The 14,279-nt window shown below is 53.3% G+C and overlaps 1 protein-coding gene across 1 annotated transcript in view; it reads left to right on the top strand.

Moving 5' to 3' along the window:
* Window positions 1-14,279, top strand: part of RADIL (Rap associating with DIL domain) — a 72,438-nt gene that overhangs the window by 34,458 nt on the left and 23,701 nt on the right. Inside the window, exons 2-4 of the mRNA XM_021708649.1 lie at window positions 5,071-5,318; window positions 6,306-6,935; window positions 9,066-9,103. Coding sequence (XP_021564324.1) covers window positions 5,071-5,318; window positions 6,306-6,935; window positions 9,066-9,103 — 916 coding nt within the window. The remainder of the gene's footprint in view (window positions 1-5,070; window positions 5,319-6,305; window positions 6,936-9,065; window positions 9,104-14,279) is intronic.

Genomic DNA, 14,279 nt, shown 5'->3' with positions numbered 1-14,279 from the left:
AGGTTAGAGTTGGTCCTAAAAAGTTGGGCTGATCTGTTCCCATCTAGCCATGGTCCCTTTGTAGGGTTTATGGTGAGAACGAAATGGAGTACATGCAAAATGCCCAGAATAAAGCTCGTGTAGAGGAGTGCTTGTCAAATTGTCCTTAAGTAGCTCCTTTTTTGGTACATTCTGAATGATTTTGCAAGGATGCTTGATTGACTTAGAGCTCCGCGTCCCTTGCTAACCTAGAGAAGGGAATTCCAGCTGAAAGAAGACTTGTTCAAGGCAAGTCTGTCCCCTGCATTCCTCAGCAGCTACTGCAGTTTATTCATCAGGTTATCTCTTAACCCCAGCTGTTACTAGGGATCACTTTAAAACAGTCTCCTGCTGGGCGCAGTGGTGCCTGTGAGTCCTAGCTACTTGGGAGGTCAAGGACTAGAGGCTAGGAGTTTTAGGCTGCAGTGTGCTATGATGATTGCACCTGTGAATCGTCACTGCACTCCAGCTGGGCAACATAGTGAGACCCTGTCTCTAAATCAATAAATAAGTCTCATTTTCCTAGATTTGGCAAGATTCCCCAACACAGAGATCCTTCATTCCCCACAAGCCTCCAGTCATAATCACCTCCTCTCTGAGGCATCCTCCCGCCAGGAGTGTGAGTAAGCAACAGAGACAGTTTCACGTTGTATATGTTGTTTCAGGCCTTCAGGGTCCAGGGAGAGAAGAAGAAAAGAAAACAGGATGAGGAGTGAAACCTGCCAGTTGAATTTGCAGAGGAACATGACGCTCAGGAAAAGAGACATGTTTTTCTTTCCAGTTGTATTCAAAGCCTGCAGTGGGGACTCTGATGATGGTCACCAGCTGCCGTCTGGGTTCCCTGTCCATCCCCCGGCACTCTGCGTCCTTTCCTCTCTGCCAGCAGAGGGTCACTAGACACGTCCTCCTCGTGGAGGGAAGGGAGGGTTGCACAGAAGAGAACCGCGTGGCCAGGGTGGCATCCCTGCCCCCTTCCTGCAGCAGTGACCTCTCTGGGAGACACAGGGCCGAGATTCTCGCCTTGCAGGGCCGTGCTCAGAGGCTCCGTCCCGGGCCTCCAGCGGGAGCTTCCAATGCCCCTCTCCGTGCCTTACCTCCGTGCAAGGAGGCCGTCGACCTGGGTCTCAGCTCTGTCTTTTCCTGTTCCTTCCCAACTCCAGCGTCGAAGGCAAACAGTTCCTCTCAAGTCAGGGCCTATCTGCTCAGTTGTGTCTCCTCTGGGAAGCCTGCAAGTGCTGTTTCAGGCTCTCTCCGAGTAGTACCGTCTCTTCGGATGCTGGGAAGTGTCTTTCTGCTGCGGGTCTGCGGTCCTGTGTGCTAGCAGATGCTTGGGAACGAGGCAGGTCCTGGGGGTTAACTTGGGTGAAGCGCCGCAGTCCCCCCAGGGCCCAGGAGCCCCGACCTCCCTCTTTCCTGCCAGCTTGTTTTTCTGCCTCTTCACCAGAGGGTGGATAAATAAGGGGGGACTGGGGAGACCCTGTCTGCCAACTCTCTCTCCAGGAACCAACAGACATTGATCCGGAGAATTAGAAATCCCCACGAAATACAGATTGTAGGTTTTTCACGGAAGCTTTTCTAAGCCCTGTAGGTTTCCGTTTTCTCCCTGTAAGAAATTGCTGTGGACCGTTAGAGCTTTGGGGGAGGGTAGTACCCTGGCACTGGTTCTTCCGCCTGGCGCTGTGTTCCAGAACCTTCCAGACAACTTTTACCAAGACAGATTCCTGGGCATCCCTCAAACCTACTGAATCATTAAAACCTCCGATCCCACTGAACTCATCACACTGGAGCAGGAAGGTTTAGTGATCCTTGAAAAAAATGAGGCTATTAGGATGAAGAGACTGTGACTAAAATCAGTCAGCACGACTTGCCCTTCTCGTGGGGAAGGTTTCAAAAGAAATGGAGGTATCCTGACTTCCCAGCCTGGGGGTGTATCCTCTTCACTCCATGGCAAAGTCTAGCATTTGTATTTTATTGTTAATTTTATATTTTTATATTTTTGAGTTGGGGTCTCACTCTGTCACCAGGCTTGAGTGCAGTGGCGCAATCACGGCTACTGTAGCCTCAACCTCTTAGGCTCAGGCAATCCTTCTGCCTCAGCCTCCCAAATAGCTGAGACTACAGGCATGTGTTGCCACGCCCGGCTAATTTTTTGACTTATTGTAGAGATGAGGTCTCACCAAGTTGCCCAGGCTGGTCTTGAATTCCTGGGCTCAAGCGATCCTCTCGCCTTGGCCTCCCAAAATGCTGGGATTACAGGTGTGAGCCACCGTGTCTGGCAACTCAGTTACAGTTACCTGATACCTGGGTACCTACCTCCCAGAGCTGAGAAGTAAAGATTTTTTATCATGTTTGTTTAGAGTTTTAAAAAGTAAGTAAAATATGATATAAAGATATATTTTATTATAGCTTATGTATAACATATGTTCTATTACTTCAGTTCATGATATTAAATCATGTAAAGTCAAGTCCTTCTTCCCACCATCCCCAGACTGTTCCTGCCCTGTCCGTGAGAACAGCCACGTGTTTGCAGTGTGCCTTTTCTGTGGTGAAAAACAGCTTTAAGTGCTCATGGCATACAAACCACAAGCAATGCACAGTGGTGTTTTAGGGACTTTGTACAAAGCTGTTAACCACTGGTGTCACTTCCCATGTGTTGCTCTGCAGTTGGTGTTTTCCCCTCTGTGGTCCCGTCGCGGCTGGCTCTGTCTTCTCTCTGCAGAGCCGTCACCCTGTGGCTCGTGACTCCCTGGGTGGGTTTGGTCCTCTGCTCATTTGAGCAGTGCTGCAGTGGCCATCCTGAGACAGGGGTCCAGGCCCACACGTGTGCGCATGTGTGCACCTGTGCAAGGGTCTTACAGGGTGTTGATCAGGCTGCTGTCCACACTGGCTGTGCCAGCTGTGCTCGTGGTGGCAGTGGACGCTGCTCCGCCTCATCCCCATGTCTGCACTTGAAGGGAGGTGCCAGTGAGCCTTGTGGCCTTGGGTTCAGGGGCAACTGCTGCTCCTCAGAGCCGGGGTCTCCCTTCCGGCTACTAGCCACAGGTTGGTAGCCCTGGCCTCTGCACTCATGGAGGGCCCACCCAGGACCAAGGAAGTTCTGATGTGCAGGATGCCCAGCCCTGGGACCCTGCGAGGGGTCATCTGAGAGGGTCTCTCAGATGACCCCTCGCGTGTGGAACCCCACGTAGAGAAGCTGGGTCCACTTGGCTGTGAGCCGCCCTTGTGGGTTACACCCCAGGGGACTCTGGCCGGGAAGATCCGTTGCCGCCGGCCGCGGCTGGCCCTTGGAGAGCCCCTGGGAGGCTAGGAGGAGAGGCGGCCTTCCCTGGGGCTGCAGGACAACAGTGGGCGGGGACTTTCAGAGGTCATTCTGAGGTGTACCTTCTCCTACAAGCTGGTCTTGGACTTGGGAGAAACTTGGGGGCTGGAACATCATTTTGGACTGCTTTCTTCTTTCAGATCTGGCTCATGGTTGTGCGACGGGGCCACGCTGTGGTGCCTGCCACACTCCTGAGAGGTTGACTAGGACAGAGCAGAGGAGCTGGATCCCACCTGCCGGGCGCTTGCCACCCATGGGGCCGGGCTGGGCTGGGCCGGGCTCTGCAGCCAGCAGGAGCGCGGGGCGGTGAGCGGTGAGCCCAGCAGCCTCGCAGCCTCGCACTGCGGCTGGCGCCCCACAGGCCCTGGCGCCTCCCGCAGCCCCGGCCCCCTGCGGGCTGCAGATGCGCAGGCTGCCTTCCTGCTTGGGAAGGACGGCTCAGCTCGGCCGCAGCTTGGTAAGGCATGCCTTGGCCTGCTGCCGGCTTTTGTCTTGTTTTGTTGGAATGGCTGGAGGAGAGGCTGCCGCAGATGGGGACAGTCTTCACCTGAAAGGCCGAGCGGAGGGGACTTGGCAGCGGGCTCAGAAAAGAAAGCGCCAGCCAACCAGGACCGTGAACGGGTTCACCTACTGCAGCCTGCCATCCTCCCTAGAGCCTTAGTGTAGAGCACGGCCTGTTTCTGTGGGTATGAGATCTTAAATGTCTTCTAAGGGTCGGTGTTATTTCTGGGCTGTGTGTGCACGTGTTTATATTTGTGTGTGCGTATGTGTTTGTGTACATGGGCGTGCATATGCGTATGTTTGTGTGTGATTCTCTATGTGGCCAAGTGCGTGTGTATGTATGTGTGTGGGTGCATGGTTGTATGTGCAGGTATATGTGTATGCGTGCATTTGTGTATTTATGTGTGCATGTATGTGGGTTGCATGGGTGTGTATGCATAAGTGTGTGTGTGTGTTTGTGACGTGTGTGTTTGTGTGCCTGCTGTGACCCGGGGATGTCAGTGTAGCTTCGGAAAGGAGGCAGCTGTGCTGTTGCAGAAGCTGATCATCGCTGGCTCCATGAGCTGGGGTGATGGGGCAAGGGGACCACCTCTTCCTTGTAGGGGAGATGACAGTTGGGGAGAGGACGATGACTGGTCTGCCTCCTCTAATCGGAAACCCCCCTCCTGAAGTCCTTCCCTGTCCACCTGCTGAATCCCCGGGTCATACCCAGTGTGTGAGCACTGCCCTCACTGCTGTCTAGCTCAGTGAGAAAAGGCGTCTCTAAGGCTGGGCTCCGGAGCCCTAAGGCTGTAGTGTACTCACGGAGAAGGAGCAGAAAGGGGCACAGGTGGACAGGGAGGGTTCTAGGCTCGTGTGGTGACCCTGCAGAGGCTGCGTCTTCTGTGGGGAAAGGTGTTTGTAGCTTTGAGGCCCTGAGGGCCATGGTGCTGGCCAGTGGAGCGGGCCAGGGTGTGTCCTTGGGGTCCTGTAGGGCAGGCATGGTCCCCTCTCAGCCTCGGGATTGGACAGGTGGGCCGCGGGCTCTGCAACTGCCCTGGGGCCACTCTTCCGGGATCACCATGGTGGTGCCAAGGTGCGGTCCAGTTTTTCGAGGCTAGTGGGCAGAGTCCTGGAGCCGTCGCCAGAGCTGCTTTGACAGAACAACGACAGGTGTCAGAAGGAACGCCCGAGGACCTGGGAGATGCACACCGTCGCTTCTGACTGCTCACCCCACGTTGCTTCTGTTTCAGGGGTCAACGCCCAGGCCCGGAGACTGCAGCGGAGCCGTGCAAAGGGCGCCCTGGCCCTGGCCCCCGGGGGCGCCCGGAGCTCCCCTCCTCCAAGGCTGCGCCGCACAGTCAGCGAGACCAGCCTGAGCCCAGCCTCCACCCTCCCCGACGCTGCCCAGGGCTCCGAGGGGCCCGGCCAGGACGCCATGCGCTACTCGCTGTACCAGTCCCCACACCTGCTCCTCCTGCAGGGCTACAGCCAGCAGCACGTGAGCCGCCCTCCTGCCCCCTACCCGAGGGACCACGGCAAGACCCAGAAGTGGAGGCCTCTTCTTGTCCTGGGCGGTGTGGCTGCGGCCCCGTCTGTGGCCAGGCTGTGGATGTGGGCTGTGGGCGCATATGCGGGGCCCGTCCCCTGTCCTTTGTCCAGGCTGTGGTGGGAGGTGGCAGGGGAGGGCTCCCGACTTCCCCGGTCCCAAAGGGGTCTGCCCTTGGCAGTGGCCCCTTCATGGAGAGCTCGCCACCACAGAGAACTGTCCAGGCTATGTGGAGAGAGGGGCCTGGGCAGGTGACCAGGGCAGTCAGCTCCCTGCCCCAAGTGATGGTGGACTCCAGTCACCCCGTGGTGGCCACATTCTTTGAGGAGGCACAGAGAAAAGACCACGTCGCCCCACCCACCCCAGAGCTGGTTCTCACCACTTAAGTCAGAGCATCTCCATCGCAGCACCTAGCTCAGAACACACTCCAGGCGTGAGGTCCCCGTCCCTGTCATTTGCTCTCTCGATTACTTGGTCCTTTCTGCTCCATCTCCATGAGCACTCTACAGCCTTAGGGCTCTGGAGTCCAGTCTTGGAGACGTCTTTTCTCGCTGAGCTGGACAGGAGGTGGGCAATGCTCACACACTGGGAATGACCTGCGGAATTCAGCAGGACTTGGCCCCGACTATAGAGAAGCCGGCATCTATTTTCGGGCCAGCCCTGACCTGGCTTCTCACTGTCCCAAAGCTGTGTGGCTCTGGGACCTCTCGGGTGCCTCCTCTGGAAAGCCACCTCCCCAAGGGTGGGCAGATGCAGGTTTTCAAGGGCTGCTGGTGGCTCTGGTGTGAAGTGGCCTGGGACACGTGGAGCAGCTGGGGACAGCAGTCCAAGCCACGTGGCTTAAGGAACCCAGCAACCAGAGACGGGCCGCCTCCCCTTCCCCCTGCTCATGTTGCCCGAGGCAGTGTCCTGTCCCTGAGTGGAGTGTGTGTGTTTCAGGACAGCCTGGTATACGTGCTCAACCGGGACCGGCACACGGTGGGCCAGCGGACGCCCTCCAGCAAGCCCAGCATCAGCCTCTCTGCCCCTGACATCCTGCCCCTGCACTGCACCATCCGCCGGCATGTGCCCCCGGGCGCTGGCCAGGCCGCGGGGAGGCTGGTCCTGGAGCCCATCCCCGGGGCGCCCATCTCCGTCAACTTCTCCGAGGTGGGGCGGAGGACCGTGGTGCTAGACCACGGGGACCTGCTCTCCCTGGGCCTTTACTACCTGCTGCTGTTCAAGGACCCCGCGCAGGCCCAGCCCCTGCCTGCCCGAGCCCTGGCCCGCCTTCGAGCTGTGCCGCAGAGCTGCAGGATGTGCGGGGCCGTGCTCAGGGCCCGGGACACCGTCTCCTTGCCGGCCACCCTTCCTCGGCGACGGCAGCTGCACTTGGAGTTTGAGCCCGACCTGGAGGACGCGCTGCTGCGGAGGATCATGACGCTCGTCGAGCCGGGGGGCGACGACCACAAGCTGACCCCCGCCTTCCTCCTCTGCCTCTGCATCCAGCATTCAGCCACCCACTTTGAGCTGGGCGCGTTTGGACAGCTCCTGCTCAAGATAGCCAAGACGATCCGAGACACCGTCTGGGTCAGTGGCGCCAGGGGCGGGCGGGCTGTGTCCGGTGTCCTCGGGCTTGGGGCGGAGCGGGTCTGAGCTCGGCCTGGCCCTGAGTGGGGGTGGGAGCTCCTCTGGCCCGTGTACCCCCATGGTGGTGCGGGGCTGAGCCGAGGGCCCGCCCACCCTGCCCATCGATACCTCCCCCTGGCAGGCAGATGGGGGTAGCGCCCTCGGCAGCACCGTGCCCTCGAGGGCCAGGCTGGCTGGGGTCAGAGGCCACCTGAGCTCGAGGCTTGTGCCCCACCCACGGGCTAGCCTGGCCTGTGCCGTCACCTGCCCAGGAATGTGGCGCTCAGAGTGTGGGCCCTGCAAGGCCAGGGGACATCGGGCTCCACAGGCCCCTGCCCGGGAGCCCTGGAGCTCCCCCGGGCCGGGTGCCCTGTGCTTTCTGCCAGCGGTGGCAGAGCCACTGCCCGCCAAGCCGCCCTACTATGAGCCCCTTGTCTACTTGGCAGTGGGGTGCAGGGTCAGCCAGCTTTTGTGCATGGACACACTTTCATACAGGTCAGGGTCTCTCAGCCTCGGCCCCTGGGCCGTGGTCAGGAGAGTTCCTTACCATGCGGCATCCTGTGCATTGTAGGGCATTCAGCTGCACCCTTGGCCTCCACCCACTAGAGGCTGACAGCAGCCACCCTTTCCCCCCCATGCACAAATGGCTCCAGGCATTGCCCAGCATCCCTGGGGGCCACTGCAGCCCCGGTGGGCAGCTCTGCCCGGACTCTGCGAGCTTCCCACAGTCACGGCCTCCCTGCCTGGCCTCTGCCCCACAGGGCCTCGGCTCCCAGAGACCCAACAGACAGGTTGTTCAGAGACCCTTGCTAACCCGGGCCATGTTTATTTAGAGTAGGTGTGGGAAAAGGAGGTCATTTGGCTGCGTAGAAACTTCGATTTCTCATATTAAAATCCACATTGAAGATGTTTGAAACCTTTAAAAAGTAAAAGCACAGGCTGTCCCACCCCAAGGTTTGTATGAGCCGTCCTATGCATTGTGGGTGCCATAACCCATGGGTCTAAGTCGTGTCTCCTTGAGTTCGCAGCGTGGGATTGACATGCAGTCACAGGCACAGGGCCAGGTGAAGTCTGTGTGTGTGGAAACGGCTCACACCTTGGCCAGCTATGTCCAGCAGTGACCTGCTGCTTAGAAGTCAGAGATTTTCACTTGATCATCCTTTCCTGAGTCTTCTCTGCCAGGCACAAGTAAACCGAATGCTTGGTGTCACTCTCACAACCACCCTGGAGAACAAGCTTCAGCTGAGTCCGAGTTGCCCAGTTATCCCACTGTGTCCTCAGTCCAGTCCCCACAACATCTAGGGCCAGCCCTGCCCTGAAACTGAGGCTCCAGCTGTGAACTGCCTTCTCCAAGTCCCAACCTTGTGAATGTCACACTGAGTCGAATCCACGCTTCCCTTGGACCCCACTGCGCCTCCCCACCTATGCGTCAGCTCAGCCCTGCCTAGGTCCCCCTTGAATGTCACCTGCTCGTTGGTTTCGACTCTGTTGCCACTCCCCATCCTTGTTGCTTATCAGATACACAGGTGGGTGTGCATCTTAGAACAGCAACAGCAGCAGGTAGGGCTGCCTTTAGGCAGGTCCAAACTTACGCGAAAGCAAGAATCACTTCTTGATGAAAAGTGACGGCGGCACAGAAGTTTTAGCTACGCCTGAGCCCCTGCTGGGAAATTGAACTGTATTATGAGTATTCAAGTGCCTGTGCATCTACGTATTGTTACTGGGGCTGGCATTTTAAAATGCCAGTGTTGAGCTTAGCAATGAGAGTGTTTGTGGACTCTTCTGTAGTGTTTGTGAAGCGTTTAGCCCATCTGTGCTGTTTCCAAATGGCTAGTTGTTATGGAAGCAGGAGGGCTGTGGAAGTTTTCCATTACAGGAAGCATGTAGGTCACATTCCGTAATGGAAGGGAAAGATGAGAGTCCAGTGGAAAATGGACTTTCCAGCACAGCTTAGAATAAATAGCGTGGCATGGGACGTCTGGGACAGCCGTGGCTTGCTTTCCTGCAGACGGTGTCCTAATGTGTGTGTGAATGTGTGCCTGGGTCATCCTGTTTTCTCAGATTTGCTTTTTTTCCCTTTTGTGATTGCAGGAGAAAACCAAAGAGCTGGCAGAGAAGCAGGCGCAACTGTAAGTGTGGCCAGTTAACCGTCCTGCCTCTCAGAGCAGGTTGCCTGAGGGCTGGTGCTCTCCTGGAGCCAAGTCTAGAGGCCTCCCCATGCCTTGGGGTCAGCTCCAGGCTCTGTCAAACCGTCCTTCCATCTCAGAGTGCCTGGCTCTGTCTCCTGAATCATGGCCGGGGAAGCTCTGAGTTTGGACCAGTTCTCCAGAGCGTCCTTAAGGCTGGGCGGGTGAGGTCCCCTTCGGGCCGTCCCCTCTTCCTCCCTGAGCAAGTGTTAGAACTAAGCTGCTCCTTAGGGAAGGGGCACCCAGGTCAGAGGCAGGGCAGTCGCCGCCACTCTCCAACGGCTATTTGCCCAGAAAGCATGATGTCTGCCTAGACCCTGCTGGGGGACTCAGAAAGACAATTTGGATTGGTCAGGTACAGACGTGTAGCCCTCGAGGCCCACGGTCCCTCTTGAATGGACCCCACAGGGAATGCCTGCATGGGGAGGGCAGCGTAGACAGTGGATGTGGACAGTGGACAGAGAGCATCGTGCTCTCTCAGTGTAGCTGAACCTGAAAACACTGCTGGAAAGAAGCACCCAGAAAAGTATCTGCAACGTGATTAAGTATTTATTATGTACACACACTCATAGAAAGTTCACGACACAGCCAGCCAGTTTAAGATACACACCTGTGGTGACACTGGAGAAAGCAGCATGGAAGGTGGTGGCCATGCTGGGCAACAAGGAAGAGGCCCGAGTCTTGGAGGCTCGGGGCTGCATGGCTGGCAGCCCACCCCGGCCCCCACAAGTCAGGCCACGGTACCCAGAGATCATGTCACCCATCAACAACAGCCCACTTGTAAAGAACATGGTGCTGCAGGTGCATGCTTACATCTGCTCCAGGTACCCATAAAGGAAACAGGTCCTGTCCTTTCAGAGGTAGTCACAGGCATGAGGAACAGAAGCCTCAGGTTGGGGGCTGCTGGCCTGGGAGTGTCTGGCCGTCCTCTCTGCCCAGCCCATGGAGCTGGGCTCACAATAACTTTCTCTTTCACAGACAAATATGCCCTCCCCAGAGCGAGATCGGAGTGCTATGTGCTGAGTATGTGTCTCGGGCCTTTGAGGTCTGGGACTGCAGGTGGGACCCAGGCTCTGCCTCCCAGCACGACTTGCAGGGGCTCCATAGAAACCCCCAGAAGCATCAAAAAAGGATGGTTGACAGCCTGACCCATAGCGGGGGAGGTGGCCAAGGCATAGACACCTGTGGTGGCATCCTGCTTCCCACCAGCTCTCTGTGGGCCCAGTGATGGGTGTGGGGGTCTCCCCCTAGCCCTGCTTCTGCCCTGCTTCGGGACGGCTGGAGTTCTAGGGTTTAGGGGGGCGTGGACGGGACAGGAGCCGCCCATCCCTCGTCCTCCTCAGTGCCCAGGTGCAGGTAAGCCTGGAACCTTCCACCCCAGTGCCTGTCTGCTGGGCAGCCTCTGGCACCCCTTGTCTGAAGTGCCGATCCAGTGTCCCTGCTGGTAGGAAGAGCCCTGGCCTTTCCTGCAGCAGTGGCATGCTCGTGCTGTGTTTTCCAGAACCTTTATTGTCAGGGCCCTAAAACAGCCGTTTCCATCCCTAACACGTGCTTATGATGTTTTTTTTTTCCTCTTAAAAACAATGAATCACTTCTAAAATACATAACAATACAGAATATGTCACTTAGCCATGAGCCCACACCTGGATTTCACATTATTAACATTTTGCCATGTTTGCTTCAGATCTTTGTATGTGTGTTTCTTTTGAATTGTGAAGGGTCATTGAATTTTGCTAAATACACTTTCTGCATCTGTGATCATTATATTTTTCACTTTAATCTGTCAGTGTGAGGCACTGTGTTTGTGGGTTTTCTCATGTTGAGCCATTAGTGAGGCCCTGGGATTAAACCCTTCATGACTATTGGGATTTTTTTAGCACAGCAAGCTATGCTGTGTTGATGTGTGTGTGTGTGTGTGTGTATGTGTGTGTGTGTGTGTGTGTGTGTGAATGCAACACACACACATATAATATTTGAGCTATCAGGTAAAATATGTATTTATTGTGTACGACATGATGTTTTGAAGTCCATATATATGTGGGAGGGCTAAATCTAGCTAATTAACGTGGCATTACCTCACATAGGTATCGCTTTTGTGGCAAGAACACTCAGCATCCACTATCTGAGCATTTTTAAGAACACAGAACATTGTTGTTGGTAGTCACTGTGTTGCCCAGAAGAGCTCTTGAACTCTGCTGACTGAAATTCTGTATCCTTTGACCCGCATCGCCCCACCACTCCTCCCTGCCCTCAACGCCCCAGCTCCTGGTAGGCACCATTCTGCTCTCTGCTCCTATGGAATCAACTGTTTCACATTCCACGTATGAATGAGATCATGAGGTCTTTGTCTTTCTGTGGCTGTCTTATTTCACTTGATGTAATGGCCGTCAGGTTCATGCATGTGGTTGAAAATGGCAGGATGTCCATAGTCTTCCACTGTGGGGAAACACCACATCTTCTGTCTCCATTTATCCATAAAAAGACACTTAGTTGACTCTGCCTTGGCTATTGTGAATAATGCTGCAGTAGACATGGGCGACAGATGTCGCTTTGACATACGTATTTCATTTCCTTTGGATATATAACAGCAGTGGAATTCCTAGATCACATGGTAGTTCTAATTTTAGTTTTTTGAAGCACCTCCATGCTGTTTTCTGCAATGACTGTACTAATTTACATCCCACCAGCAATGTGCCAGCCTTTGCCAGCACTTGCTGTCTCTTATCTTTTTGCTAATAGCCATTCTAACAGGTGTCGGTGACAGCTCCTTGTGGCTTAGATGTGCATTTCCCTGATGATTAGTAATGTGGACTGATTTTTTTTTTTTAAGTCAGTATCTCACTCTGTTGCCCAGGATCTCACTCTGTTGCCTAGGCTGGAGTGCAGTGGCACAGTCATGGCTCACCATAGCCTTGAACTCCTGGGCTCAGGTGGTCCTCTTGTGTCAGCCTCTCGAGTAACTGGGACATGCCACCACACCCGACTAATTTTATTTTGTATAGAGACAAGATCTTGCTATGTTGCCCAGGCTGATCTCAAGCTCCTAAACTCAAGCAGTCCTCCTGCCTTAGCCCCCCAAAGTGTTGGAATTAAAAGTGTGAGCCACTGTGCCTGGCCGATTGTTGATATTTTGATTATCTGAATTTATCACAATGGGTCTACAAATTCTTTTTTTTTTTTTGCTTTGTCCTTGTCTGCTTTTAGTAACAAGGTTCACAGAAAATGAATTGGGAAGCTTTCTCTCTTTCTCAGTTCTCCAAATCAGTTTGTATGAGGTGACTTTCTGGACCTGAACTTTGCTAGAAGTAGGGTAACGGATCAACTGAGGTGGTGCCCATCGAGGTTGGAGATGGAGACCTTTGCTGATTCCATTTCTCTAATGATTATTGGTTTGCCAGGTTTCTGTGTCTTCTTTGTTAATTTTGGTACTTTTTACTTTCCTAGAAAATTATCTATTACTATGCGTTTTCAAAGTTATTGAAATAAACTTATTGGTTACATTCTCTTATGACATTTTTCATCTCTTAATATATTTGTAGTTATAGTCTCCTTTTAAATTCCTATTGTGTTTATTTCTTTTCTCTTTTCTCCACCATCTTTGTTTATCTTTCCAGGGATTTAACTATTGTTAGCTGTTTCAAAGACCAACTTTATTGTTTTTATTTACTTTTTCTTTGATTGCTATTCAATTAATCTCTTTATATCTTTTTTATTATATGACGTCTACTGTAATTTCTTTGATTCGTGAATTGTGAATTGTTTCAAAAGTTTTTTGAATTTCTAAATTGACTTTCTGCTGTTTTTACTTTTAGTTTTGATTATGATAAGAATACATGGTTTGTAAGGTTTCTGTGTTTTGCAAATTGTTAAGAATCATTAGTTGTGGTCGGGTTCGGTGGCTCAGCCTGTAATCCCAGCACTTTGGGAGGCCGAGACGAGTGATTCCTTGAGCCTGCGGGTTCGAGACCCGCCTGGGAAATTTGGCAAGACCTCGTCTCTATAATACATCAAAAATTAGCCAGGCGTGGTAGCACATGCCTGTAGTTCCGGCTACTTGGAAGGCTGAGGCAGAAGGATCGCTGGAGCCCAGCAGGTCGAGGCTGCGGTGGCCGGGAATGTGCCACTGCACTCCAGTCTGGGTGACAGAGTGAGACTCCAACTCTAAAAAAAAAAAAAAATAGGATGCTTAGTGGTTAGTATGTGGTCAATTTTGCAGATATTCTAGGCTCATGTCTGTAATCTCAGCACTTTGAGAGGCCGAGGCAGGAGGATTACTTGAGGCCAGGAGTTTGAAACCAGCCTGGGCAATATAATGAGATCTCATCTTTACAACAATTAGCCAGGTGTGATGGCACATGTCTGTAGTCCCAGCTCTTCAGGAAGCTAAGGTGGGAGGATCACTTGAGTCCAGGAGATTGAGGCTGCGGTGAGCTATGATCATGGCACTGCCACAGCACTCTAGCCTGGGCAACAGAGTGAGACCCTGTCTCCAAAAAACAAAAAACAACAACAAGCATTCTATATGTACTTAAAAGAATAAATAGTTTATTTCTTTACGCAGATTTCAGTGTATGTCTATTAGGTGAAATTTAGTTACTCTTTATTTATAGAACTCTATTACATGGCAGCTGTTTTTGGTCAGTTTATGTTCTCTTATTCTGACAAAAATAAGTTAACATTTCCCATTATGATTATGGATTTGTAAGTTTCTTTTAAAAAATATCAGTTTTTGACTTTTCTAATTCAACAAGTGGAGAAAGGTATTAGTTTTGTTTTATTTTCATTGATACTCTGTAGGAAGTTGTGTACACCTTTACAGGAATCCTTTTCTTTCTTTTTTTTTTTTGAGTTGTAGTCTCACTCTGTCACCCAGGCTGGAGTACAGTGGAATGCTCACGGCTACCCCAGTGTTGACCTGTTGGGCTCAGGCGATCCTTCTGCCTCAGCCTTCCAAGTAGCCAGAACTACAGGCATGTGCTACCATGCCTGGCTAATTATTTTTTGATTTATTGTAGAGACGAAGTCTCGCCAAGTTACCCGGGCTGGTCTCGAACCCGTGGGCTCAGGAAATTCACTCACCTCGGCCTCCCAAAGTGCTGGGATTATAGGCTGAGCCTCC

The sequence above is a fragment of the Carlito syrichta genome, unplaced genomic scaffold (assembly GCF_000164805.1).
Source record: "Carlito syrichta isolate Samal-C Ts95f unplaced genomic scaffold, Tarsius_syrichta-2.0.1 Scaffold143255, whole genome shotgun sequence".
Lineage (NCBI taxonomy): Eukaryota > Metazoa > Chordata > Mammalia > Primates > Tarsiidae > Carlito > Carlito syrichta.
This window is presented reverse-complemented; position numbering and strand designations above follow the sequence as displayed.